Source organism: Camelina sativa, chromosome 18 (genome assembly GCF_030686135.1).
Source record: "Camelina sativa cultivar CO46 ecotype springtype chromosome 18, ASM3068613v1".
NCBI classification, from domain to species: Eukaryota; Viridiplantae; Streptophyta; class Magnoliopsida; order Brassicales; family Brassicaceae; genus Camelina; species Camelina sativa.
In genome coordinates, this window is record NC_141897.1 from 19,693,559 (window position 1) to 19,720,393 (window position 26,835).

At 38.0% G+C, this 26,835-nt stretch overlaps 6 protein-coding genes, 1 non-coding gene and 2 pseudogenes across 19 annotated transcripts; 6 read left to right on the top strand and 3 right to left on the bottom strand.

The window, feature by feature from the left end:
* The first annotated feature begins 157 nt into the window (after nt 1-157).
* Nucleotides 158-4,384, top strand: LOC109124923 (receptor-like protein kinase At5g59670). 2 transcript variants are annotated; one of them, XM_087499747.1, is made up of 13 exons: nt 158-534; nt 627-1,172; nt 1,248-1,720; nt 1,801-1,945; nt 2,069-2,140; nt 2,235-2,306; nt 2,380-2,448; nt 2,548-2,714; nt 2,807-3,030; nt 3,119-3,245; nt 3,341-3,406; nt 3,503-3,692; nt 3,795-4,384. In XM_087499747.1, exons 3-13 carry the CDS (start codon nt 1,411-1,413, stop codon nt 4,198-4,200), a joined length of 1,848 nt encoding a protein of 615 aa, XP_087355873.1. In that variant the 5' UTR covers nt 158-534; nt 627-1,172; nt 1,248-1,410; the 3' UTR covers nt 4,201-4,384. The 2 variants fall into 2 exon arrangements, with proteins under 2 accessions (XP_087355873.1, XP_087355872.1); XM_087499746.1 differs by lacking the exons at nt 158-534; nt 627-1,172 and having other exon boundaries at nt 1,232-1,720.
* Nucleotides 453-946, top strand: LOC147923083 (receptor-like protein kinase At5g59670 pseudogene; annotated as a pseudogene).
* Nucleotides 4,385-4,613: 229 nt separating the features above from the next.
* LOC104762082 (putative LRR receptor-like serine/threonine-protein kinase At5g59680) lies at nt 4,614-9,958 on the top strand. Of its 9 annotated transcripts, none has more exons than XM_087499739.1 (15): nt 4,614-4,920; nt 5,620-5,709; nt 5,825-5,953; nt 6,099-6,639; nt 6,788-7,263; nt 7,357-7,501; nt 7,596-7,667; nt 7,750-7,821; nt 7,914-7,982; nt 8,089-8,252; nt 8,338-8,582; nt 8,670-8,796; nt 8,901-8,969; nt 9,058-9,247; nt 9,334-9,958. In XM_087499739.1, the coding sequence occupies exons 3-15, from the start codon at nt 5,872-5,874 to the stop codon at nt 9,740-9,742; spliced, it is 2,661 nt and encodes an 886-aa protein (XP_087355865.1). In that variant the 5' UTR covers nt 4,614-4,920; nt 5,620-5,709; nt 5,825-5,871; the 3' UTR covers nt 9,743-9,958. The 9 variants fall into 9 exon arrangements, with proteins under 9 accessions (XP_087355865.1, XP_087355864.1, XP_087355867.1 ...); XM_087499740.1 differs by lacking the exon at nt 4,614-4,920 and adding an exon at nt 5,430-5,508; XM_087499738.1 differs by lacking the exon at nt 5,620-5,709 and having other exon boundaries at nt 4,628-4,920.
* A 292-nt stretch (nt 9,959-10,250) lies between these two features.
* Nucleotides 10,251-10,933, top strand: LOC104762083 (histone H4). The gene has a single exon (XM_010485310.3). It carries the CDS (start codon nt 10,416-10,418, stop codon nt 10,725-10,727), a length of 312 nt encoding a protein of 103 aa, XP_010483612.1. The 5' UTR covers nt 10,251-10,415; the 3' UTR covers nt 10,728-10,933.
* A 207-nt stretch (nt 10,934-11,140) lies between these two features.
* Nucleotides 11,141-14,209, bottom strand: LOC104762084 (putative receptor-like protein kinase At5g59700). Its single transcript, XM_087499749.1, is given in 3 exon segments — nt 11,141-11,874; nt 11,877-13,775; nt 13,933-14,209. Coding segments are annotated over 2 exon segments (2,505 nt in total). The 5' UTR covers nt 13,765-13,775; nt 13,933-14,209; the 3' UTR covers nt 11,141-11,257.
* A 3,323-nt stretch (nt 14,210-17,532) lies between these two features.
* LOC104762085 (putative NOT transcription complex subunit VIP2) lies at nt 17,533-22,076 on the top strand. Of its 3 annotated transcripts, none has more exons than XM_087499750.1 (14): nt 17,533-17,755; nt 18,237-18,310; nt 18,462-18,570; nt 18,659-18,837; nt 18,925-19,300; nt 19,672-19,866; nt 19,976-20,074; nt 20,398-20,486; nt 20,595-20,675; nt 20,822-21,232; nt 21,335-21,387; nt 21,482-21,523; nt 21,612-21,750; nt 21,847-22,076. In XM_087499750.1, the coding sequence occupies exons 2-14, from the start codon at nt 18,296-18,298 to the stop codon at nt 21,904-21,906; spliced, it is 1,848 nt and encodes a 615-aa protein (XP_087355876.1). In that variant the 5' UTR covers nt 17,533-17,755; nt 18,237-18,295; the 3' UTR covers nt 21,907-22,076. The 3 variants fall into 3 exon arrangements, with proteins under 3 accessions (XP_087355876.1, XP_087355877.1, XP_087355878.1); XM_087499751.1 differs by having other exon boundaries at nt 20,837-21,232; XM_087499752.1 differs by having other exon boundaries at nt 17,564-17,755; nt 20,387-20,486.
* LOC147923084 (small nucleolar RNA snoR35) lies at nt 18,490-18,570 on the bottom strand. The gene has a single exon (XR_015589959.1). It is a non-coding gene; the product is annotated as a small nucleolar RNA snoR35 (small nucleolar RNA).
* A 586-nt stretch (nt 22,077-22,662) lies between the features above and the next one.
* On the top strand, nt 22,663-23,543 carry LOC104762086 (18.1 kDa class I heat shock protein). Its single transcript, XM_010485314.3, has one exon. The coding sequence runs from the start codon at nt 22,889-22,891 to the stop codon at nt 23,366-23,368; it is 480 nt and encodes a 159-aa protein (XP_010483616.2). The 5' UTR covers nt 22,663-22,888; the 3' UTR covers nt 23,369-23,543.
* A 712-nt stretch (nt 23,544-24,255) lies between these two features.
* Nucleotides 24,256-26,553, bottom strand: LOC104762087 (exocyst complex component EXO70H1 pseudogene; annotated as a pseudogene). Its single transcript, XR_015588839.1, has one exon. The product of XR_015588839.1 is annotated as an exocyst complex component EXO70H1 pseudogene (transcript).
* Nucleotides 26,554-26,835: the final 282 nt, after the last annotated feature.

Below are 26,835 nucleotides of genomic sequence, written 5' to 3' on the forward strand. Positions count from 1 at the left end.
GGACTCAAATATGGGTTTTTTTATTATAATTGGGCCCCAAAACAAAGAGCAACCCACTCAGAGTAATGATGCTCTGAGTACCACGAAAATGTAATTTTGCTTTGACCAATGACAATTCAAAGATCATTTTTATCTGTAATTTGGTATCTTTAATAGAGATTCACAAATGAGTCAGAGCAGACAAACTACGGAAAATATATTCAAACAGTAAAAAACAAAGATATTAAATCAGGACGGCGATGTTGGGACATCTTCTTCCCTTTCCCTTGGGTCAAGCTGCACTAGAAAACACATTTACTCATTTTCACCAATTGACTAGACTAAGTCTTTTTTTTTTTAATTAGTGTACTATTTTGGTTTGCTTATTTATTTGTTGATTATCTTCAAAAGCATACATGGCCAGCCATTAATAATGGTTTCTTGATTTTTCCTTGGGAGTTAATAAGAGAAACATGGAGAGTTCTTTTGGACTTTTGTTGGTGCTTATAACTTTGGCCGCCATCATTCATATTGTTCAAGCTCAAGACCAACAAGGTGGTATCAGATTTCTTATTTCTTCTATATACATGCGTTACTTTCCATTTTCTTCCTTCCTTACAAAACATTTTGGTTTTCATGGTTTACAGGGTTCATCAGTTTGGATTGCGGCCGATCTGCGAATGCACCGTCTCCTTATAAAGATACTCAAACAGGACTGTGGTACTCTTCGGACAACGAGTTCATACAGAGCGGGAAAACTGGTCAAGTCCGAGAAAATCCGAACTATAACAGGGAGCAATACTTGACGCTAAGATATTTTCCAAAAGGCAAAAGGAACTGCTACAATCTGAGTGTAGAGAAGGGCCGTAAATATTTGATCAGAGCTGTCTTTCTATATGGAAATTATGATGGTCTTCGCATTAACCCTGTCTTTGATCTTTATCTCCTAATCGATTGGCCACGATAGATTTCGAAACACGAGTGAATGGTACATGGGAAAATTACATACACATCCCAACATCAAACTCATTGCAGCTTTGTCTTGTTAAGACAGGAGAAACTACACCGCTAATATCCGGTTTGGATTTACGTCCATTGGGAAAAGATTCTTATATCACTAAGTCTGGTTCCCTCAGACTTTATTACATATTTTTCTTCCGTACAAATCATGGCAAGCCAATCCCTGATATACAGTAAGTCTTGTTCTGTTTTTTTCTTCTGTATGTTTCTCCTTCCCAGTCTTTGATCTTTTATCTTATGACCCTTAGGTACCCGGATGATGTCTATGATCGCATTTGGAATCCCTACTTTCAGACGGTATTGACTCAGATTTCCACCACTCTCGAAGTGAACAATTCCAACAACTATGTTCCACCCAAGGAGGCACTAAAAAATGCTGCCACGCCTAGTAATGCCAGCGCGCCATTGACGATGGAATGGACTCCATTGGATCCTAATGACCAATATTACTTGTATGCACACTTTGCTGAGATCCAGGAGTTGAAGGAAAATGAAACCAGGGAATTCAACATTGTATGGAATGGTGAAGTTATGTCGACTGTAGTTCCTAAGAAGTTAGAGGTAAGTACTATCTATGACCAGTCACCGAGAACTTGCGAAAAGGGGAAATGTAGTATTCAACTGATAAGAACCAAAAGATCAACTCTTCCACCTCTAATCAACGCTTTTGAGGTCTACCTTGTTATTGAGCTTCCACAGTCCGAAACATATGAAAGAGATGGTATGTTTTACGGTTACTCTGGAAACAAAATCATATATTAAATTCTAACATCATCAAAACCCTTTCTTTTTTTATGGTAGTGGTTGGTATAAAAGAAATTGAAGCTACCTATGCATTGGGTAGAATCAACTGGCAAGGTGATCCATGCGTCCCTCAAGACCTTAGGTGGGACGGACTAAACTGCCGTGACACAAATATCTCCATGCACCCAAGAATCACTGCTTTGTAAGTCGAAAAAAAAAAAAACTAGTGGTACAGTGTACACAGGCGCTCACACACGGTTTAATTAAGATCTGATAGTAACTGTGATCTTTAACTCTTTGAATGTGATTTTGAACATTTTACTAGAAACTTGTCTTCAAGTGGTTTAAATGGAATCATAGTAGCTGCCATTCAAAGTCTTACACAACTAGAAACACTGTAAGTATTTACCCTTGTTAAATAGGCTGTTATATATGGATCAAAACACATTTGATAAAACCTTCATGCATTTATTCTCTCTTGCTAACAATAGGGACTTGTCAAATAATAACTTGACTGGAGGAGTGCCGGAGTTCCTAGGCAACATGAAATCGTTGTCGTTCATGTAAGTTTCTCTCAACATATGTATTGATGCTTTTCAAAATTTCCAACTCAGATATCATAGTCGTTGTTAACAGAAACTTAAGCGGGAACAATCTTACTGGTTCAATTCCTCAAGCTCTTCAAAAGAAAGGACTAAAGCTATCGTAAGAAACTTTCTATACATAGCTTTTAAACTTTCTGGATTATTTATCTACGACCCTTTTGTGCATTAAATGTCATGAACAACGCTTGTCTTATTGTAGTGTTGGAGGAAACCCAAGGCTTTGTCTTTCTGATCCATGTAGAAAACCACCTAAGAAGAATGTTCTTGTGCCAATTGTTGCATCAGTTGTTCCTGCAGCCATTTTGATCATTGCTGTATTGATTCTTTTTCTTGTACTCAAAAAGAAAAAGTCAACGGTTCGACAAGGTATATGCAAGAGGCATCAAAATAAGAATACATGTAAAATCTTTTGAATGCAGTTGAGCATGATATGATAACATCCTTATTATGATGTACAGGTCCACATAGGATGTCAACGGGGGAAGTTACTTTTGCTAATAAGAACAGCAAAAGAAGGTTCACATATTCAGAGGTCATCCAAATGACAAATAACTTCCAAAGAGTTTTAGGTAAAGGAGGTTTTGGCATGGTGTATCACGGTACTGTAAATGGTTCTGAACAAGTAGCCGTTAAGGTACTCTCTCAGTCTTCAACTCAAGGCTATAAGGAGTTCAAAGCAGAGGTATTAATTCATAGTTCTGTTATCTTCCCAACTAAAGTATCATGTGTTTATGCATTTCAAGATTTTCTTGACATGAACGTTACCTTAGGTTGATCTTCTTATGAGAGTGCACCATACAAATTTGGTGAGCCTGGTTGGGTATTGCTATGAAGGAGATCACTTGGCGCTCATCTATGAGTTTCTGCCTAATGGAGAATTAAAACAACATTTGTCAGGCAATATTCTTATAGTGATTTCACGTGTAGCAATAGCTAATGAAACTCATCATAATATACTTGAATGGATCTAATGATCTTATATATATATATAGGAAAAGAAGGTAAATCCATCATCAACTGGAGTACTCGACTACGGATAGCTTTGGAGGCAGCACTAGGTTTCGTACTAACTAAGTTAAAGAACAAAATATCAATTCCGTTTCATATTGATTTAATGATAAAATTCGTTTATGTAAATGACTTTGATTGCATAGGATTGGAGTACTTACATGTTGGATGCACTCCGCCAATGGTTCATAGAGATGTCAAAACTGCCAACATATTGCTAGACGAGAATTTCAAAGCCAAACTCGCTGATTTTGGGCTCTCAAGATCTTTCGAAAGTGGAAGTAAATCTCAGGAATTGACGGCTGTTGCTGGTACTCGTGGATACCTAGATCCCGAGTAAGTATTCATTATTATATACACACACACAAACACTCGTTCTGAAACTTTCTGTTCCTTGTTCAACGGATAAAGAGTATATATCATGTTGTTGTCTTGCAGATACTACCGTACAAATAGGTTGGCTGAGAAGAGTGATGTGTACAGTTTCGGGATCGTGTTATTGGAGATGATCACAAATCAACCTGTGATTAATAATCAAGCCTCTGAAAAGTCTCACATTCACATAACACAGTGGGTTGGGTTTCAGATCACCAAAGGAGATATTCTTGAGATTATGGATCCAAACCTTGGCAAGGATTATGACACTAATTCTGCTTGGAGAGCTCTTGAACTGGCAGTGTCATGCGTGGATTCTTCTTCCTCAAAACGACCATCCATGTCTGAGGTAATTCACGAGCTAAAAGAGTGTATTGTGTGTGAAAACTCGAGGATAAGCAAGGATCGAGGCTTAGAATGTCAAGAAACGATCGTTAGCTTGGACGATACGGTTGTCATTCCAAGATAGTTTTCAGTGTTGTCTACCTGTAATACTTGTAAGTAATCAAATATTTAATTAGTTACATATATTAAGGAAAAAAATGTAATATAGTTAAAGTGTTTAATTGTGTATGGTTTCATAGATAAACTCGAAGCCGAGAAATTTCATTCTGCTTGCTTTCATAGATATATTCAGATCATATTCTCTGCTCTTTTGTGGTTTCTTTCATATGTGTCTTGAGTACCACGAAAACTGTGATTTTGCTTTGACCATCGGCATTTCAAAGATCATTATCACTGGCTCCGTACAAAACCCTAACTTTTTTTTGTTGGTATCAACAAAACCCTAATTGAATCATGTTCTGTCATATTTTGTTGGGCTTGTGGACTTAGTGTGGCCCATCTTAGAGGGTGTTGTTGTTGTTGTAAAATAAAGAAACTGAAACGTTTTCTCTATCTATGATTCTCATTCTTCAATCACATTCTTCTACAAGTGTTCAAATCTGTAAAGTGTTGAATGACCTCTGCAATCTCAGCTTGAAATCAACAAAACCCTAACTTCACCATTTGTGAATGTCGATTATTATTGAACAATCGCCAATGATGAGTTCTCACCGCCAGGAACTACTGAAGGCGAAGCGCGCTCTTCTCTTTCCTTTGACGCCAGGTTTCGCCGACGTGGATGGTCGTTTTATCACCGGACTTTTCTCTTGGACTCGCTCGTTGGGGACTGGGGTCATCAAAACAGGTTATTATAATACTGCATAAAAAAAAATTAGGTTTACTAATTAAAATGTAAGTGGGAGAGGTTATCTTAACCAAATCAAAAAGTCAACGACCATTGACTATTCCTCAGAGTTTTTTCGTGCTGTCATTCATAGTGCTGAACGAGTCTGGTCTGTTGCTTGATTGATTCATTCTTTGGAAGTTTTATACTAAAAGCAAGTTGCATATTGCCTGACCAGTAAACTAATAACTAGACTGATGTACACAATTAATTTTCATGATAGTGATGTAGGAACATTTATCTCCCTTTTATTCTTCTTCATCATCCAATGGTGTAGTTGCATTATAAAAAACAACCTTTTAATAATCATCCATCTCAAGGTCTAATTGTTATAAACCTTGTTTATTTCATGCTGATCACCTAATGTACGTGCTTGGTTGGTAATATCTTAGTCAGCATATATATAGATCATTGTGTGCCTAGTGCTGTATTTGTGGGTTCTAACTTTTATTCATATGATTGAAACAAAGTCAGGTCTACTACATATATGTAAGTCAACGACTATAAGAATGTCAACTCTTTCTGAACATTTCTTCATGCATCATTGTGGTGAGTCTAGTGGCTATTAAATCCAATATATTTCTTGTCTGATTGACGGATTCTTCCGAGGTAAATGCTTGTTGTCTGACCAAGAAACTTTACTGATGTCCAATACCACAGATGACCCCAGTCAAGTTCATATGATGTTGGAACATATGACATATATATATATATAGTTATCCTCTTATCCTTCTTCTTCTTCTTCTCATGGTGAAGTTACATTAAACACACATTTTACTCTTCTTTTTTTGTCATTGACTTGAAAAAGCCTTTGCTTTTAGTTTCCAATTTGACTTTGCCTATATATTCTCTTGTTATCTTCCAGAGCTTGGGCAACAATTTTCTTGATTTTTCCTTGGTGGGTAAGAGAATATGGAGAGGTCTCTTGGGATTTGGTTGCTGCTAACCGGAACGTTGGCCATCATTCATATTGGTCAAGCTCAGAGCCAACAAGGTGTCCACGTCTAAACTGACATATATTCACATCTATGTGTATTCTTCGTCTTCTCCTTATTTACTATCTTGATTCTTAAACTTACTTCTATTTGGAAATTCATATGTTCTCTTTTTAAACAGTCATTTTCCATGTCTCGTAACAGGGTTTATCAGTTTGGACTGTGGTCTACCCCCAAATGAACCGTCTCCTTATAAAGAGCCGAGGACCGGATTACAGTTCATTTCGGATGCAATATTCATCCAGACTGGAAAACTTGGTAGAATCCAAGCAAATTTGGAGGCTGAGTTCCTGAAGCCGTCAACTACGCTGAGATACTTTCCAGAAGGAACACGGAACTGCTACAATCTAAACGTTGAGAAGGGAAGAAAGCATCTGATCAGGGCTAGGTTTGTATATGGAAACTATGATGGTCTTGACACTGCCCCCACGTTTGATCTGTATCTTGGACCTAATCCATGGGCCACGGTAGATTTGCAAAAGCAAGTGAATGGTTCACGTCCTGAGATCTTGCACATTCCAATATCAAACAAGTTGCAAATTTGTCTTGTTAAGACCGGGGAAACTACACCACTGATATCGGTTTTGGAAGTACGGCCAATGGGAAAAGATTCTTATCTCACCAAGTCTGGTTCTCTGAAGTTTTACTATCGAGAATATTTTAGCAAGTCTGCTCCTTCTCTAAGGTATCAACTTTAGCTGAACACCGTCTCCTTTGTTTCGTTACTTGTTCTGTTTTGCTCTGTTTTGCTCTGTTTTGCTATTTCTTCTGCTTTGCTCTGTTTCTTTTGGCTCTGTTCTCCTTTGCTAAAACAATGTTGTTTGTACCCTCAGGTACCCGGATGATGTCTATGACCGCCAATGGACTTCGTTCTTTGAGAAAGAGTGGACCCAAATTTCCACCACTAGCGATGTGAGCAATTCCAATGACTACCAGCCACCGAAAGTGGCGCTCACTACTGCGGCCATTCCAACTAATGCCAGTGCACCATTGACGAATGTATGGGGCTCAGTAGATGTCGGTGAACAGTATTATGTGTACGCCCACTTTGCTGAGATCCGAGAGTTGCTTGCAAATGAAACAAGGGAATTCAACATGGTACTGAATGGAAAACTCTTTTATGGCCCTGTGGTTCCTCCAAATCTATTAATAACTACTGTCCTAAGTGTGTCCCCGTATACTTGCGAAGAAGGGTTATGCAATTTACAGCTGATAAGAACCAACAGATCAACTCTTCCACCTCTACTTAATGCTTATGAGGTCTACAAAGTTATTCAGTTTCCTCAGTCTGAAACAAATGACAATGATGGTATGTGTGTTTCAAAGTTATGCACATACGGCCTATGCTTTCTCAGAACGTTTTATATTATTCATTCTAACATCACCAAAACATTTATGTCAGTTGCTGCTGTGAAAAACATCCAAGCTACGTATGGATTGAGTAGAATCAATTGGCAGAGCGATCCATGCGTACCTCTACAATTTATGTGGGACGGTTTAAACTGCAGCGTCACAGATACCTCCACGCCACCAAGAATCACTACTTTGTAAGTCATCAGTTCACTACTGTACACGCGCACACGCATCAAGATCTATAAGTGATCATGATCATTATTGAATGTTGTTTGAAAATTTCACCAGAAACTTGTCTTCAAGTGGTTTAACCGGAACCATAGCAGCTGCCTTTCAAAATCTTACCACACTGGAAAAACTGTAAGTATGTCTATTGCTGATCAAGTTTGCAAAATATCGGATTAAATATCATATTATATATATACTTTCTTGCAAACTTTAGGGACTTGTCCAATAATAACTTGACCGGAGAGGTGCCAGAGTTTCTAGGCAACATGAAATCGTTGTTGGTCATGTAAGTTTCTTGCAAACATATTTTCCAATGGTTTTGAAGTTCCACCTCGGATCATGTTCATGTATGTTATCAAAATTTCTCTTTTTACGCAGAAATTTAAGCGGGAACGATCTTAACGGTACAATTCCTCAATCTCTACAAAGGAAAGGACTCGAGCTATCGTAAGAATCTTCCCACATAATTTATCAACCTTTCTCACTTATTATACACAACCTTTTTGTGCATTTGATTTCTTAAACTTAAAAACAAACAATTGTTCTCTTGTAGTTATCAAGGAAACCCAAGGCTTATTCTCCCTGGATCACCTACAAAACCACAAAAAACAAAAGTTCTTGTGCCAATTGTTGCATCAGTTGCTTCTGCAGCCATCCTCATTGTTGTGTTGGTTCTATTTCTTGTTTTCAGAAAGAAAAAGCCGTCGACTGTTCAAGGTATATACGCAAGATTAGACATATTAAACTAGAAAACGGATAAATCTCATTAGAACATACTAACCCCTAAATCTTGATCTAACAGTTGTTCACCCGCCTTCGAGTAAGCCAGCAAAGGATTTTACATATGCTACTGAGCCTTCAATCGAGACGAAAAAGAGAAAGTTTACTTATCCAGAGGTTATGAAAATGACGAATAATTTCGAAAGAGTTGTAGGCGAAGGAGGATTTGGCGTTGTCTGTCACGGTACTGTAAATGGTTCTGAACAGGTAGCTGTTAAACTACTGTCTCAATCATCAACTCAAGGCTATAAAGAGTTCAAGGCAGAGGTATTAATTAGTACATTATGTTACCAACTACTATCTGTTTTTTTAACATCACTTATGGATTTTTCTTGTTTTTCTTTATTGCATTAGGTTGATCTTCTTCTGAGAGTTCACCATACAAATTTGGTAAGCCTTGTAGGATATTGCGATGAAGGAGACCACTTAGCACTCATCTACGAATACGTACCCAATGGAGACTTAAGACAACATCTGTCAGGTAAAAACTTGGTGTATTCTTAAGGTTTCATATGTTTTGGGAACTCATGAAAAAAACATTTGTTCTTCCTGCAACACAAAAGGCTCTAATGATATAATATACAGGAAAAGGAGGTAAAACCATCGTCATCAATTGGGGTACTCGGCTAAGAATAGCTGCGGAGGCAGCATTAGGTTTGTACCAAGTTACATATTCTAAAACTAGAATACCTTAATCCTACAATAAATCAAATCATTTCATATGGATGAATCATTTGCATAGGCTTGGAGTACTTACACATTGGATGCACACCACCAATGGTTCACAGAGATGTCAAAACTACAAACATATTGTTGGACGAGCATTATAAGGCCAAACTTGCTGATTTTGGGCTCTCGAGGTCTTTCCCAGTTGGAGGTGACTCTCATGTATCGACTGTGATTGCTGGTACTCCTGGTTACCTTGATCCAGAGTAAGTATCAACACAAACTTCTGCTGAAACTTTTCTCTTTCCTTCTACAATGCTTAAAGAGACTAAACCTTGTTCTTGCCTTGCAGATATTACCACACAAGCAGGTTGGGTGAGAAAAGTGATGTGTACAGTTTTGGGATTGTGCTATTGGAAATGATCTCTAATCAACCAGTGATTGATCGAAACCGCGCAAAGTCTCACATAACACAATGGGTTGGGTCTCAGCTAAACGGAGGAGATATTGCTAAGATCATGGATCCAAAGCTAAACGGGGATTATGATTCTCGCTCTGCTTGGAGAGCTCTTGAGCTAGCAATGTCGTGCGCGGATCCAACTTCAGCAAAACGACCAACCATGTCTCATGTTGTTATCGAATTAAAAGAGTGTCTTGTGACTGAAAACTCGAGGAGAAATATGAGTCGAGGCATGGATTCACTGAGTTCCCCTGAAGTGAGCATGATCTTTGATAGTGAGATGACTCCTAGAGCAAGATAGTTTGTGATCCAAGTAACACAATTGTTATGAACCCACTCACCGAACTTACTTCTGAACCTTACGTGTGCTCTGTTTGTATTTTTACTTTTTATATATGTTTTGTTACTGTGGTTTGAAAACACTTAATTTGAAGTAAAAAATTAATGTATCGACTGAACTGTGTTCTTTGTCAGTCAAAGGGAAATGAAAATGTTATAAATTAAATTTAAATTAAAATGTTAGAAATCGTTGTCGGTTGTAACTTGTAATTTTGTAATTGTAATTCAAATAATTTAACGAACGCATATGAAAAAAATTCAAAAAAATTTGATGGCGCAATTTATTTTACAAGTTCCAAAATATTGGCGCTTCACTACCGCTAACTCGTGGCGCCGCATGGAAAACAAAAACGATTCTTATTGGCTATAACTCCTTCACGCGGATCACCAATATCCACCGTTGATTAAAACAAATCGACGGTTCACACATCTTCTTATTAACTACACGGATCGACATCTCAGCCGTTAGATCTAAATATCCGATCTGATTGCTCAAAGTAACGAGGCTCTCCGTCTTTGCCTATAAAAACCAATCTCACATCTTTACTCACCCAAATCAACTTCAACTGTTCTTCTTCATCTTCTACTAGCTTTAAGATCTTCTCGAGAAAAAACCTAATTCGTCTGTGAAAAAAATGTCGGGTCGTGGGAAGGGAGGAAAAGGATTGGGGAAAGGAGGAGCGAAGCGTCACAGGAAGGTTCTGAGAGACAACATCCAAGGAATCACCAAGCCTGCGATCCGGAGGTTGGCTCGTAGAGGTGGTGTCAAGCGTATCAGTGGTCTCATCTACGAGGAGACACGTGGCGTCCTCAAGATCTTTTTGGAGAACGTGATCCGTGACGCTGTTACCTACACTGAGCACGCTAGGAGGAAGACTGTCACCGCCATGGATGTCGTCTACGCTCTCAAGAGGCAAGGAAGGACTCTCTACGGATTCGGCGGGTAAGGGAAATCGCGTTTGTGTGTTTTTCTGGGTTTGTTGTTACTTAGCGGCGTATTCTTCTGGGAATTTCTAATCAAATCAATGTTATCTTCCGCGTTTGCGTTTGTTTTTTCCGGTTTGGCGTTTAGTAGTTTGCGGTAGCGTTCTCGTTTTTATGTAATTACGCCTTTTCCTTTGGTGAAATATAAATCGAATTAAGTTTCAATTAATAGCGTTGTGTCTACCAAATTGCGTATAATCGAATTAACTGGTGAAATCTGCTTCAATTTTGCATCTGATTAGAAGAGAAACTATATGAAATAAAGCGTTTAAACTAAAATCGGCGAACATCGAATCTATGATTTCAGCGAGCTGACATGATTTTAAGAACGATGTCGCATTTGAAGATGGTTCCGCATTGGTTAAGATGTATCAGCTGATGGAAAACCGAAACAAACCGGTACATGTTTTGGTTATTGAACAAAAATCATAGTCTAATCGTTTAATTATGTACACATACAAAAACAAAAGCTAGAGAGGTAACATTAGATTTATTATCGTCCCTCAGATTTGACCAGCTGCGAGAAAACTTTACTCATGGAAACACCCGAAAGATCACTAACACTCGACTCTTCCTCTTCTTCAAACCTTCCATCTCTAGCTACAGAAACGTTAACACTCGTGTCCCCATGGTTAAAATCATTGAACCGTAGAGGTAACTCACCGATCATGTTCGTGCTGTTATCTTCTTCTGGATCACAATCAATCACAGCTTCTTGTAGCTGCAAAGCGTATTCAAGATTCCACAACACATCTCCCATTGATGGTCTATCAACTCCATAGTCAGCTAAACATTTCTCCCCTGTTTCACCAAACTTCCTAAGCGAATCTGGTCTAATCTTACCTCGCAGTGATGGATCAATGATGTGTTCAAGCTGTCCTTTGTTTTGCCATTTCATCGCCCATTCCGCAAGATTCACCATTTCTCTAGTGAGCGTCGGGTCTATAACAGGTCTTGCGCAGAGAACCTCGAACATAACGACTCCGAAAGAGTACACGTCTGACTTCTCTGTGAGCTGTTGTCTTCTGAAGTATTCAGGATCGAGATACCCGAAACTTCCTTTGACCGCGGTACTCACATGAGTCTGATCGATCTCAGGTCCGGTCTTAGCAGTCCAAAGTCAGCAACTTTAGCCATGAGATTCTCGTCGAGTAATATGTTGGCGGATTTCACGTCTCTGTGAATCACAGGTTTCGAGTCACCGGTATGGAGATAATGCAATCCTCTAGCTGATCCAATACATATCTCAAGACGTTGCTTCCAACTCAAGCTAGGTAAATTCGAGCCGTAAAGATGACTCTTCAGTGTTCCTTTCTCCATATATTCGTAAACAAGAATCATCTCGTTGTTCTCGTCGCAGTAACCGATCAGAGAAACCAAATGGCGATGACGGAACTGAGATAACGTTTCTATTTCTGTCTTGAACTCTGCAAAACCTTGCTGAGACCTAGGGTTCCCTCTTTTAACAGCTACTTTCATGCCGTCACGAAGCTCTCCTTTGTACACTTTACCAAAACCGCCAACTCCAATAGCTCGATTCTCGTCAAAGCTATTCGTCGCTTCTTTAACCGCTGCTAAAGGAATCCGATAACTCGAGTTAGAATTTATACTTGCAATTGTAGTCCCATTTGAGGATGAATTTGTTCCATTGGAAGACAAAGGTATCCAAATCTTTGAATGGTCATCAAGGTCTCGTCCTCGTTTCTTGTACAGCAAAAAGAAACCACCTAAAACCACTAAAACAAGCAATGAGCCAACCGTTACACCAATGATCATACCAACGTTCTTCTTCTTAGTGGTTGAACTTGAACCACCAGGCAAAAATGTCCCACCACTGAGCTGACCTTTGGAGTTATTCATCTTCATGATCTCTAGCCCGTTCAGAATCGCGGTAGGGTAACTCGTGTGAAGCGTCGATGGACCAATGCTCACACGGATTCTATTAGTCTGTTTAGCTGATCCCGTGACATAATCCATCGAGTATGCACCGCTCAAAGTGTTGAATAAATAAGAGCTTAGATCAAGACTCTTAACACCCAACATTGAGTCAACATAAACATTGAAGTAAAGCTGGTTTAGAGCTTTGCTCACGATATCGCAGAAATGAAACCGGAGGAAGTACTGAAAACCCGGGTCAACATCGAAATCCCAAGTCACATTGAAATTGCTAGTCGGGTTATCAGCTGAATTCATCTCAGTGCAAGTACCATATACGGTTCTTGGAGCAGTTTCCTCTGTAGCAAAACCGGGAACATAAACAACAGATGCAATCTTAGACACACTCTTAACAAGATTCTTCTCAATTAGAAACTCCGAATCAGGCTCCCAAATTCTCGAAAGCGTATCGTTATTAGGCGTAACACGCGGACCACCCATGTTCACTCTATGAACCGTCTCAAGAGCTTGCCATGATAACCCTTGAAACTTCCCGGGACTGCCTACAAAGGAAGGGTCACCACTGAACAACGTGTCAGGAACAGATACAACCTCGAGGGCGTTCAGAAACGCGAACGAATTACCCGAGGGAGCAAACGTGAGCTCGAGATGATCCGTGGCTACTACATTCACAGAGTACTCCTTCATAACTCTGGATTTCACAGTGAAATCACTCAACAGAACATGTGTTTGTGACGAAACTGAGAATTTAGCTGATCCCATCTGGAAGCTTTGGTAGTGAAAAGGATTGAAATGGAGACGAATCCAGTGGCGGCCTTTAGCGACGGATAATCTATACTTAGAGATTCCGGTGAAGATTCTTGCCGTCTGGTAAATATCTGAATTTGAATTGCGATTACTCGCGGCAAGAATTTCACTGGGAGAGGTTAAGAGGTTCGAAGCAAGCTTATCAGACATGAACACTCGACCAGTGACAGTAACGTTGGTTGATGATCCACAGTTGATGAGGTAATTATTCACAGGTTCGTATCCATGGCAGAAGCAGATCAAGCAAGATGAAATCAATGAAACCCAAATCAAAAATCCAAACTTTTCAGTACCCATCTTCACAAAACCTGGAAATTATAAACAATTCTGTTGAATATAGAGTAACAGAAGGGATATACGAACATGAGCAAATCTAGAGTTTTGTTTTAGTAAAGATGACAACTTTCTAATTTATTCATAACGGACTAATTAAAAATTAAAACAGCAAAAGAACAAAGATTTTACCTTTTAAGACAAGTTTTCCAGGAAAAGTAATTGTTCCATGAAAGGTAAAAACTTAAAAGGATCAGCTGATGATTGAATGATTTCCAGATTTTTGGGTTTTGTTTTGAAACTGTGTTTAGAACAGAGTGGCTAACAAGAGAAGGATTTAATATTTTGCAAAGATGAACTGGATATATATATCAAATATATTAATTTAATATTTGTACTTGCATAGATGCAGCGACAAATAAAAATTAAGGGATATGAGCAAAATTTGTAATATAGAGACGGATGAATTGAATTGAATTGAATTCGTCAGTCTGAATTTGTTTGTTCTGGTGGCTAAAGAAATTTAGGAAGAAGACGAAATTTATTTTCCAGATTTTACCATAAAAAACTGCACAAACGTAAGTGGTATGTTACATTACCGCATTTAATGTGTCAAAAAATAGCAAGAGTTCTTTATTAAAAAAAGAAAAGGAAAAAGCAATAGTTTAACTTAATTTTTTTAATCATAAGTTTAACTTTATTTATTCTTGTTAATTACTATAATTATCATATCATATTTGTCTTCATCGTCGGTTCATCACTCCGAATCAATATTAAATCCTATTATGATAAATCTCAAATAAGGAAGGTAGTGGAGGTTGGAACGAAAAGTCAACATACGTGGGTTTGTGAGAGCTTTTTTTTCAGGATATACCAAACTTCTCGAACGGTAGTTTTAATTTTTATTAAGAAAGCACATGATTTGATTTTTTTTGTTCGGCTTCCATCTGTTTCATTCAATACCCAACAATAGTAGTATATACTCCTTGCGTTGTTTCAAAATATACCATGCAGATCAAGAATTGTTTATTTTTAAAAAGTTTAACCAATTAAAAACAATACTGTATAATATAAAATATTAAATTAATCTAAAAACTGTATGTAAACTAGAAAACATCTTATATTATGAAACAAAAAATTTACTCTAAAATATCGTATATTGTGAAATGGAGGAAGTATATCATAGTGATATATCATGGTTTTTACGGTTTTTAACCATGATATAAGTGTGTTTTTTGAGTTTTTTAATCTGTTTCTAGGTTGTTTTGAGTCTTTACAAGTTATTTAGGAATTTGGCATGGATGAAGCGAAGTTGAGCAATTTGGATGATTTTGGAGCATTTAATCGAAGGAAAAGAACTTGGAGTCGGATCAGAGTTATGGCATCGACCGACACTGAAGGAGCATCGGTCGACACCCATGTTTATCCAACGAGAGAAAGAAGAAATTGGAAGTTTTACAATTTTACCCAAAGTTTTCCTAAATTGCAACACAAGTCTCTGACGTGTTTTAGGATATATATATATATATTGTTTTATGGGTTTTAGAAAACCCTTAAGTTTTATTCTAGCAACTTTTTGAAAGAGAAAAAGCGTGATAGATTTTTAGAGAGCTTTTGGAGAGAAGAATCAAGACTCCTTTAGAGAAGATTCAGAACTCCTTTACTTCTTCTTTTGATTTCTTAATGCAATTTATTCGGTCTATGATGTGTTCCTTATTGATTATGTCTGAGTAGTTTGCTTGTTAGGTTCAGTGATTTTCACATGGATTTTATGATTTATTAGATCTGTTTATTTAGGATTCATTATCTTTCTAGATCTTCATCATAGGTTGTTCATCATATTAATCCTTGATTGGTCATCTAGAATTAATAACCTAGGAAAATAAATTGATATGAGAATATAATTGATTTTCCTCATAAAATCTTTTGATGAGCAAAATTACTTCTTGCAAAGAGATTTGATTCAGTAATTTTGTGAACAATCTAAACTTGTTTTTAAAGCTGATTTTTAACCTAGAATTTTACAAAGAGATTTGGATTTTCTGGTTTCAAATTTAGATAATATTTGCAGTGAGAACTGATTTATTTTACAGAAGAGTTTAGAGTTCTAGATCTGATTTTAATTGCTTGAATCCTATTTAATTATTAATTTAATATTTTGTAATTTCCTGAGAAATTCTCTGGACTTAGCTTTTTGATCTTCTGAATTTACAACAGTTTTATTTAATATTTTGCGTTGCTTTTCTTTATTTAAATCAACTTGTTTAGCTTAATTATAAAACTTTATAATTTATTGTGTAGACTTGAGTCTTTGTAGAATTCGACCCCTAAGTATTACAGTGACCTCTTAATTTGAAAAAATAGTCATCTATGTGGATTGAAACGAAACGATATGATGCCACTATACTTGATCAAATTAGTTAGCAATAATATGATGCCACTATATTTTTATCTTGAGAGTTGGGAAACGTGTAATATAAGCCTGAAATACCGACTATAAACCGATATCATAAGATTTAGTGGCTTGTGTAGAAAACTACATAAGATTTAGTGGATTGTGTAGAAAACTACATAAGATTTAGTGGCTTGTGTTAGTGTCATGTGTTAGTGTCATGTGTACTATCCAAGTTCAAACATGCCGCATGATGTAAGTTGTACAAAAAACATATCAATCTGAAAACATATATGTGGACCTGTTGTCTACCGACACATTTTGTTTGGAACTCGGAAACAACAGTTCTCTATATATTCAAGGAAAAACAAAAATTGGTTGAGATGTCACAAGGAGAATGACTGTCACATCTGTTTTTCATTCTACTCTAATTAAAGAAGTAAGATCCTAAGGGTAAAGATGACTTACATGAACCAAGTCTTGACTAGTGAAATGAGCAGCTTTGCCATGTATTTCATTGATCGGACTACGGGGATCGTTCATCAGCAAGCGTCTTCCACATCGGATCAAGTTTGTCGTGTAATCATGTGTTCAAAGAACACAAACGAAGGTAATTTTATGGATCGAATTATTTAGATAGTTCATGATCGAACCTACAAATACTTTTAGAACTTGTTCGAATGATCGTAAAATTTAAGTGTTTTACACTATACGATTCGCTTAAGCTAGATTAAACATAACTTTAGTTTTTTTTTTTTTTAAGTATTAATTGAGCTACACGTTTCTTAGTATTCAGTGACTACTTAGTGATAATTTTAGTTCATATATACAACTCTAGCTAGAAATATTGTTTTTGTCTTTATATTCTGTAAACTTGATAAGCTTATATTGTATGATTGGACTGCATTAATTAATGGACGTAGTTTTCATTATCCTGAAACGTCGAACGTCTTTTTCATGTAGTTGGATGGTATAGTTTGATTACTAAAAATATAAAACATCTGAACAAAACATTCATAACTTCTTAACTAAAAACTCCTTAACTATTCAATCCTTTTAGCTTTAACTACAACCTTCGCAAAAAAATACACACATATTTTGTCGTTTTGTTTAAAATTAGCCTAGTGGTTTTTTGTATTGCAGAATTTACATACGTACTTAAAACATCAACACTAATGATTTCATGATTACACAAAGTAAAAAAATAACGGGCCTGTTGGGTTAAGCCCAAACGTCGATCCGCAACTAAAAGAAGTCAAAAGCTTTCCTTACGAAGAAACCTTCTGAATCGCTTAGAAGGGTTCGTAGGGCCTATCCCGTGACCTATGAAAGTTCCCTCCATCACCAATCATTCTCCACAAAATAATATTATTTTATTTTAATTTCCTTTTTTTTTTCTTATTTATTTAATTTTTATGGGAGGAGGATCCCATTTTCTAAATCTTGCTCTCTCTCTCTCTCTCTCTCTCTCTCTCTTCTCGTTCGTATATCCGTTTCTCCGATTTAGGGCACCAAATTGTAATCAAAATCTCCGCTCTTTCCCCCAATTTTACCCAAAAACTCTCTTCTTCATAAATCTTCTTCGGGATTATCGTAACCCTCTTCCTGGGTTCCGCGTAATTGGTCAGTGCTATTCTCCTTCTTCTTCTTTTTCCTCCCGTACGCACCTTGTTACTGTGAGTGTGTTAACAGATTAAAAAACACGCGAGTTTTAGGGTTTTCTGAGTTCAGTTTTTGTAAATCCTAGTATTGAAAATTGCATCTCGGTAGTTCAATTTAGGATTTGCTCAGTCGTTTTTTTTTTTTTTATTAACAGGAATAGGTATTGATTGAATTATGCTTTTGCGTTGATTGTTTTTGGATCCTCGTAGATTTTATTTTCATGGTTATTGTTTCTGGATGAAAGCTTACTCTGTCAAAAAAAATATATGAGCATATCAAATCTTACTTTGAAAGTTTCTACAGTAATCTCGTCTGGTGCTACTCCATGGTTTATAAGATTTTTTTATGTTATAGCACTGTGTCACCTTTGTTAGTTTATTGAATTCATCCTTTTTTTTCCTGGCTGTTTATGTCCGTGTGGTGTTGTTTTATTCCTTCTCAGATTGTAGGCGGTTCGCCGAATGATATATTGTCTCGAGTGAGTGATTGTCAGATCGTGCAATGTCAAATCTTCATGTACTGTAACCTTCCTTTTTCCCCTTTATCATTTTTGTTAGTTTTTGAACTTGAAGAATATGTTAGTGTTGTAAGGACATCATCGTTTACTTAACTATGCCTACCATCTCTTCTCTTTAAACTACTGTGCTTTTTTTTTCCCCTTTTGCAGTCATCTCTCAATGGTTCTGCTTCGAATTTACCAGATGGGTCGGGCAGATCTTTTGCTGCTTCTTATTCTGGACAATCTGGTGCACCATCTCCCTCTTTTCATCATACCGGTGGGTCTAATACTACTTATCTTGATACTGTTGTATATCTTTGTGAAGTGCTCAGCTTATGTAGCTTTTAAAAAAAAAAAATTTGCAGGAAACCTTCAGGGACTTCATAATATTCATGGGAGCTATAATGTCGGGAACATGCAAGGTACACTTACATCAAGAAACTCAAGTATGAATAGTATACCATCTCCTGGGGTTCAACAACCTAACGGGAGTTTTTCCAGTGGAAGATTTGCCTCAAACAATCTACCTGTTAATCTCTCCCAGGTGCTATGTGGTTTATATTATTTTGAAAATAACTGCTCTTGTTCTTAAATCTGTATCTCATAGTATGCTACGATGATTGCTTTGTAGTTGTCTCATGGTAGCTCACATGGGCATGCGGGAATCCCAAATAGAGGAGGTCTTAATGTTGTTGGCAACCCTGGATTCAATAGTAACGCAAATGGAGTTGGTGGTTCTATTCCTGGAATTCTCTCTACATCTGCAGGACTCAGTAATCGTAATAGTGTTCCAGGGATGGGAATATCCCAATTGTTGGGAAATTCAGGTCCTCGGATAACAAATTCGATGGGTAACATGGTTGGTGGAGGTAACTTGGGGAGGAATATTAGCTCTGGTGGGTTGTCTATTCCTGGTTTGTCTTCACGACTAAATTTGGCAGCAAATAGTGGATCAGGAATAAATGTTCAGGGACAGAACCGAATGCTGGGTGGAGTACTTCCTCAAGGTATATATGATTTGTCCAGTTCATTCCATTTGCTGTCTTCAGGTTCTTTTGCCTGTAAGTCGATTAAACTGAGCCTTGTTTATCTTGTTATGTCGCTGTTAAAAAACGGATTATAAATTTTGCTTCATGGACCTGGAGAACACCTTTTAACTAGCTAGGGAGTGCTGTAGAAATTAAGTTAAGAAAGTAATTTGCTTAATAGCAACTTAAAATAACTAGTCATTTAGGGAGGTGGATTGATATCAGCAGTTGAACTTCTTTTGCCTTTGTAGTCTATACTTCTCTAGAGTCCCATGGGCATGCAATAAGTTAACAGCTGCTGTATGTGGAAAACAGAAGTAGAAATCTGATTGCAAAATTGTGTGGTACAGGATCTCAGGTCATGTCTATGCTGGGAAACTCCTATCATACTGGTGGTGGCCCACTTTCTCAGAACCATGTTCAGTCAGTTAACAATATGATGCTCAGTGATCACTCTAACGACAGCTCTCTTTTTGACATCAACAACGATTTTCCTCAGCTCACAAGTCGTCCTGGATCTGCTGGTGGCACTCAAGGACAACTAGGTAGTCAGTTTATCTGAAGATCTTTTGAAATTCGTACACTTAAAAGTTTTTAAAAAGATTTTTCCATATCATGTCTTGTTCCCTCATACTCTTGTGGTGGTGTTTCTAGGTTCTTTGAGGAAACAAGGTTTAGGTGTCCCACTTGCCCAACAAAACCAAGAGTTCAGCATTCAAAATGAAGACTTTCCTGCCCTACCTGGATATAAAGGTGCTGGTCTTTTATTGTCGATAACTTTGTATTATATTGTGCATAAAGTTGGGTCTTGCATATTTAATGTGCGCAAAGTGAGTAATATCTTCTCTAGTTCCCCTATTGTGAAAAGTTCTCCCCCCTAAGTTATTCTCCAAAATCTCATGAAAGTCCGTTTCCAGATGGTCTAGATACTTAGGAAGTTCATAAACTTATTAACTGCAGCATATTATAGCTTATTGCATGAGAATATGTTAGGTGTTCCTGACATATGTGCTTCTTAATGCTGTAAGCTAAACATGCTGGATCGATCATTCACAAGCGTAGTAGATTTTTTGCAGGTGGGAATTCTGATTATCCTATGGATTTGCATCAGAAAGAGCAACTCCATGACAATGCTATGTCAATGATGCACTCTCAAAACTTTTCTGTAAGCTTTAGACTGTTTCAAAGTTAACAAAGTGATTTCCTACCTTTTTCTATTGATATGGTTGTTGATGTGGTAATTAATGTTTGGATATTTGCAATTGTTTTGCAGATGGGTAGATCTGGTGGTTTCAACTTGGGGGCAACATATACATCGCATCGTCCACAACAACAACCACAACATACTTCATCCGTGAGTGGCAGTCTCTCCTATCCCTATCTGTATACAGCCAGGAATTTCTTCAATTTGCATATCTGAAATATATAATCATCTTTTGGTTGGACCACACTTGTTCCAGCTACCGTCTCTTATCATTGTTAATTCTTATTTAATACCAGACTGGTGGGCTACAGGGTCTTGGTCTTAGACCTCTAAGCTCTCCCAATGCAGTTTCGAGTATTGGTTATGACCAGCTTATTCAGCAGTATCAGCAGCATCAAAATCAATCCCAGTTTCCTGTGCAACAGATGTCATCAATCAACCAATTTAGAGATTCTGAGATGAAATCGGGACAATCAGAGGCAGATCCTTTTTGCTTGCTTGGCTTGTTAGATGTACTAAACAGGAGCAACCCTGAATTGACCTCACTTGCTCTTGGCATAGACTTGACGACGCTAGGCTTAGATTTGAATTCTACTGGAAATCTCTACAAGACATTTGCGTCCCCATGGACCAATGAACCGGCAAAGAGCGAGGTCGAGTTCACAGTACCAAATTGTTACTACGCCACACCACCTCCACCGTTAACTGTAAGTTTCCTCTGATCTTGTGAGTAGCACCAGCGATGTATTTACTCTTAACTTCTTTTCTCGATTTGTTGACAAATGTGTTATCATTTCCGTTTGTTGCAGCGAGCAAGTTTCAAAAGGTTCTCCTATGAGTTATTGTTCTACACATTTTACAGGTTTGTTAATAGTCCAACATCTAACGTAACATTTGCCAACTCATGAATCATCTTTCCAATTAAACTACTTACTTTCCTCTAATTATTGTTTCAGTATGCCAAAAGATGAAGCGCAGCTATTTGCAGCGGATGAACTGTATGTTTTTCCTCTACCATGTTCTTTGATTATTCATTTATTCCGCTCTTTTTGGCTGAGACTTTAGAGTTTGATCGACATCTTGCAGTTATGAAAGAGGTTGGTTTTACCACAAGGAACTCAGATTATGGTTCTTCAGAGTTGGGGAACCTTTAGTCAGGCAAGCTACGTATGAAAGGGGAACATACGAATACCTCGATCCAAGTTCGTTCAAAACAATCCGAAAGGTAAGCCAAAGATTAGTGCAGGGATATCCTATTTCTTTATTCTTGAATTTGCAATGTTTTATAGTGATATTTTTTTTTTGGGGATGGTTATTGTAGGAACATTTTGTTGTCAAGTACGAGCTCATGGAAAAGAGACCAAGCTTGCTGCAGCATTGACGACACTTAGATTTGTTCAATTAGTAGCATCTTTACAGTGTAAAGCTTTTCTCTTTATTTCTGTCTCTTTCTCATGCAAGCTCCATTGATTAGAAACCAAACCATCTCACATTTTCAATTTTTAACCCCAAGTTTTCCAAAAAGGTAATCGCAGTTACTTTCCTTGTTCATTTCTTCTGGCTCAATCGAATAAGTTGATATTTGGAACACCATAACTGAGAGTAGAATCGAATAAATTTAGATTTCCTTTTTTTAGTATAATATTGTACTTGTTAAGTAAATATGGTGTCTATGTTTGTAAACGTAAACGTGGCTCAGTTCTTGTATAAATGGAGACAGGAATCCATTAAACGATTGTTTACTATCTTGGAAATTTGGTATCAACAGTCCTTTGTCCTCTGATTTAGACTTTTTTTTTTTTTTTTTTTTGTTATTCCACTTCCGGTTACTGAGAAATTTAGCCATAGATGATAATGATTTATAAATATAACAGTTAATTGTTGTGTAATTAACACTATTAACGTTTAAAATCTAATTTGTTTCTTCGATCTTAAGAGTATAACTTTAACTAATTCAATAAAATATTTAATTTATGAAGAAATGGGCCCAAATTAGACATGGGTTTCTATTTTTTAACAAAGACGGTCTACTTCACTGAGCCCATATCTCTAAGGGCTAAAACCGGCACGTTGTTTAAGTGAGAACCAAAGATTGCATGTCGTTCTCGTTTCAACCAACCATCGAAACTTCATGAAATGCCAAGAAAACTCTGGTCTTTTCATAATTGTCCAAAGACTCTAGACAACAAACGAAGGTTTTAGAAAAAAGTGCATGATTCTTTTTCTATTCAAGAAATTTGAAGAACGTTCTCTCTTCATCCACTGATTCCTATAAATATGGATCCCTTACCTGATCTCAGAAATCAGATCAAAGCAGCAAGAAAACCAAGAATCAAAACGTCACTTGAAAAGCAACCAACGACATGTCTCTAATCCCAAGCATTTTTGGAGGACGTAGAACAAACGTCTTCGATCCGTTCTCGCAAGACGTATGGGATCCATTCGAAGGACTCTTCACACCATCTTCTACGTTAGCAAACGCTGCATCCGCTCGGGACGTGGCAGCGTTTACAAACGCTAGAGTGGACTGGAAGGAAACGCCGGAGGCACATGTGTTCAAAGCGGATTTGCCGGGGCTGAAGAAGGAAGAGGTGAAGGTTGAGGTTGAAGACAAGAACGTTCTTCAGATCAGCGGAGAGAGGAGCAAGGAGAACGAAGAGAAGAACGACACATGGCACCGTGTGGAGAGGGCTAGTGGGAAGTTTATGAGGAGGTTTAGGTTGCCGGAGAATGCAAAGATGGAAGAAGTTAAGGCAACAATGGAGAACGGTGTGCTTACGGTTATGGTTCCTAAAGCTCCTGAGAAGAAGCCTCAAGTCAAGTCAATTGATATCTCCGGCTAATTGAACATGAAGATGAAGATTTGGTGTGTCATGTGTGAAATAAAAAAAAGCGTGTGTGCGCTTAAATTTGTGGTGTTTGGTTTGTTGTTTTGTGAAATTGTCCCTTTTTTTTCTGAAAAACCATATGAATGTAACATCTTATTATAATGAATAAATAAAACGAGTGTTCCTATAATTAAAATCAATCCCGAATTATACTTTGGCTTTTCTTCCCTTAATTCCCTCTTCGTTTCAATTTTCAACCATATTATAACGACTATGCTATGGAATATGATTAAAGAGAGAAGATGGGGCTGATCATAAAGTAAAAAGAGGTAAGGGACCTATAAAAATATTCCATGGCTCTATTTCATGATCTATGTTTTGAAATAAAGTTATAGGAAATGAAGGCGTAACCACCGCAACAAAAATTATTCCAAACATGGCACTTGCAAATTATGAGGAGATTAAATTATATACTTAACGTGAGATTGCTTATCGGGAATAGCCTAATTAAAGCATTAATGGGATTCGTCGACCCTCCCACTGACCACTGTTATCAACCTCTCTGTGCTTTTCCTTTAGTAATTTATTGTAATGTCAGCTTCGTATGTATTCATTCGTCAAGCAACTTGCATTTGAATTTGTTGTACTTGTAGATAATAATAACTCTATTCAAATTGTGTGGACTCGTACACCAACTTGGAGTTATGTACCACCAAAACTTTTACAGATTGTCAATGAGACTCAGACCCATAGTCACTAATTAAAATCAGACATGGGTGAGAGGCCTACTTAAAATTGTCTATTACGTAAATATCTAATTTAATCTTCAAGCGTCAGATATAATCATTGTATTTTCTTGTCATTGATATGTCAGAAAGTTCCAAAACAAAGAATAGAATGAATTAAGATTAAAACAGGAGAATTCAATAATTTAACATATGTACTCACACGTAACCTCAATAACGAGATTCGATACGAATACGATCTTACATCACTGTAACCAACCACACAAATTTTTAATGTCTTCTTTTCTTTTTTTATAAAAAAAAAAGAAAAGGAAAGCTAATAATAAAAAATAAGCAAAAAATATCTCAATGACTACTACGTCCACCACCACGAGATATACCCGTAGTCGACGAACCGGTTCCGGATCCAGACCCAGACCCGGATCCGTTTGTCGAAACACTCCCTGAGCCTCTAGACCCAAAGTAAAGATCCGACAAGTAATTCCCAATATCCTCAGGGGTATATCTGAGAACAGCCTCGTTAGCACCAACCAAACCGGACCGGTTCAACCGATGAAACTCGGTACAACCCAGCGTAAGTTTCTGGCTAACCGAGATTTTAATCTGGTCCCTTAGTTTCGGGTCGGGTATAACCCAAGAAGTCTGTTTCCGGTACGACGTCTCGAACTCATCGTTAAACCTACCCACCAAATCCTTAGCCTCCTCCGGCGACATCTCCTCCTTGGGATTCTCCGGTACCAAATCCAGCACTTTCCCCCACGCCAGCTTCTCGAACTTATCAGCGTACAGCTTCACCTTCGCCTCGTGCTTCACCACCCAATCGTCTCCGAGAAGAAGCTTCAGATTCGACGACCGGACCTTAACGACGACGTATTGGAGATTGTTCGCGAGGAAGAGATAAGCCAGAGCGACGTCCTTGTACGGCTGAGCTTTACCGTCGATTTTACAAAGCGTGAGCAAAATCACCCACGCGATCCGTACTGACACCGTAGAAGAGTACAAATCCGCCGGATTAGCTTCGTCTCCGCCGCTGATGTATAAAGAATCCGGCAACGGAGCTGGAACCGTCGGCTGCCAGTTTTCGAAAATCGCGGCGATTGACTCGTCGTAGTCGGCGAGGAAAGAGAGGTAGTTCATAACGTAACGAGTCAGAGGATGAACACCGCCGCCGATGACCATAGTTTTCGAGGTCTCTTTCTGAATCGCGGATTCGAAATCGTTCATCATCGACCTCGCCGCGTCACCGAGTCTAGCTAACGAGTTGATCACCTGAGATCTAACCGGCGCGCCTGACTCGAAGTAAAAGATTGACTCGATCTCAACGAAGAGGTTCGCGAGAGCTTCGTACATATCAAGAAACCTAAACATTTTCTCCGGAGTTAGTTTCTTGATCTTGGCAGCGTACTCCGGGAACGTGAATAGAATCAAAGCTCCTTCTTGAGTGATCTCAGTGAAGGAAGACTCAACGATCGGACCAGAGGATGAGAAGACATGATCAGCTAAGATCCTCTCACCGAAGAAGAGAGATCGAACAGCTAACTTGACAGCTTTTAACCAAGTCTTGATCTTGGATTCAAGAACCTCCCATTCCATCTTCTGAATCTGGTGAAGAGTGAACCTCTCCATCCCTAGGTTATACAGAGTCTCATCAACGATCGATCTACGTACTGTTTTGTAAACCCTAACGCATTCTTTAGCGTAACCGGTCGAGATCATACAGTCAGCAATCATCTTGAGATCATCCATTGCGTCAGCATCTCCGCCGGAGAATCTATGCTCTTCCTCTGCGTTTTCTTCGTAAGTGTTTTCGTCTTCCGAGTCGGAGACACTGACCGTAGTCGAAGTGGTGAATCTTGAAGATTTGCAAGAACGAACGGAGACGCATTCAGGGTCTAGGTACTCGCGGTTTGCTTTCAAGACACGGTAGAACTCTGATTCGAGAAGCTTCATAGCAGATTGCATGAGGTTCTGAGCGTAGATTAGCTTATCGGATGAAGGGTTAACGGAAACCAAACGGTGCATCGTGCTCTGTAAATGTCTGACGGCTTCAACGAACTCCTCTGCTTCGCGGCGGCTGTTGGTTGAAAAGAGGAACTCTTCTTCGGATGAGGAGGTGGGAGAAGGAGAAGGAGTAGTCCATTTTGATATGACGGCGTTGATGCTGCTCATACACTCTTGTACAGCTGATTCCGCGAGGGTGAGATGAGCTGTTTGTTTCTCAGGCGGTGGAGATGATCGGAATAAGTGTTTCCCCATTTTTTTTTGCTCTGTTTTTTTTTTTTTCTTTAGTGGTCGCTCAGCTCTTTTTGTGCTTTGTAACAAAATAAATGATTTTTTCTTTCTGGTTTGCTTTTGCTTTTGGTATCAAGTGAAGAAGTTATAGATAAGATTAGGAAGGTGGAGGAGGAAGAGCTAAATATATATATATATATAATTAAAGAAACGACGGCTATTTCAATGGGAATAAAAGAGATATACGTATAGATTATGTAGAAGGGACAATAGTTGATTAGTCAAACGCGGTGTCAATTAAGACAAGACATTGAGCCAAAGTCAAAAGAGAAAGGGTTAGTTTAGTCAATTCTGACGAAATAGGAGTATTATTATTTACATTTATTGCCTTCATCTGCTGCTGTGAATTTATTGTTAAAAGTTACCGTTTCGACAAGGAGTACTACTACTGTCCTAGTATTAATTACTGATATTTAATGTAAAATTTTAGTACTAGTGTCGTTT

Excerpts from the sequence above, each read along its gene's own strand:
- LOC109124923 (XM_087499746.1), top strand. The coding sequence starts at position 1,237 with ATGACCCTTAGGTACCCGGATGATGTCTATGATCGCATTTGGAATCCC. Across the intron at positions 2,141-2,234 it reads CTTACACAACTAGAAACACT|GGACTTGTCAAATAATAACT; the intron begins GTAAGTATTTAC and ends TGCTAACAATAG. Across the intron at positions 3,693-3,794 it reads CGTGGATACCTAGATCCCGA|ATACTACCGTACAAATAGGT; the intron begins GTAAGTATTCAT and ends GTTGTCTTGCAG.
- LOC104762082 (XM_087499737.1), top strand. The coding sequence starts at position 5,872 with ATGGAGAGGTCTCTTGGGATTTGGTTGCTGCTAACCGGAACGTTGGCC. Across the intron at positions 8,970-9,057 it reads AGCTGCGGAGGCAGCATTAG|GCTTGGAGTACTTACACATT; the intron begins GTTTGTACCAAG and ends TCATTTGCATAG. Across the intron at positions 9,248-9,333 it reads CCTGGTTACCTTGATCCAGA|ATATTACCACACAAGCAGGT; the intron begins GTAAGTATCAAC and ends CTTGCCTTGCAG.
- LOC104762083 (XM_010485310.3), top strand. The coding sequence starts at position 10,416 with ATGTCGGGTCGTGGGAAGGGAGGAAAAGGATTGGGGAAAGGAGGAGCG.
- LOC104762085 (XM_087499750.1), top strand. Across the intron at positions 20,487-20,594 it reads TGCACTCTCAAAACTTTTCT|ATGGGTAGATCTGGTGGTTT; the intron begins GTAAGCTTTAGA and ends ATTGTTTTGCAG. Across the intron at positions 21,751-21,846 it reads CGTTCAAAACAATCCGAAAG|GAACATTTTGTTGTCAAGTA; the intron begins GTAAGCCAAAGA and ends TGGTTATTGTAG.
- LOC104762086 (XM_010485314.3), top strand. The coding sequence starts at position 22,889 with ATGTCTCTAATCCCAAGCATTTTTGGAGGACGTAGAACAAACGTCTTC.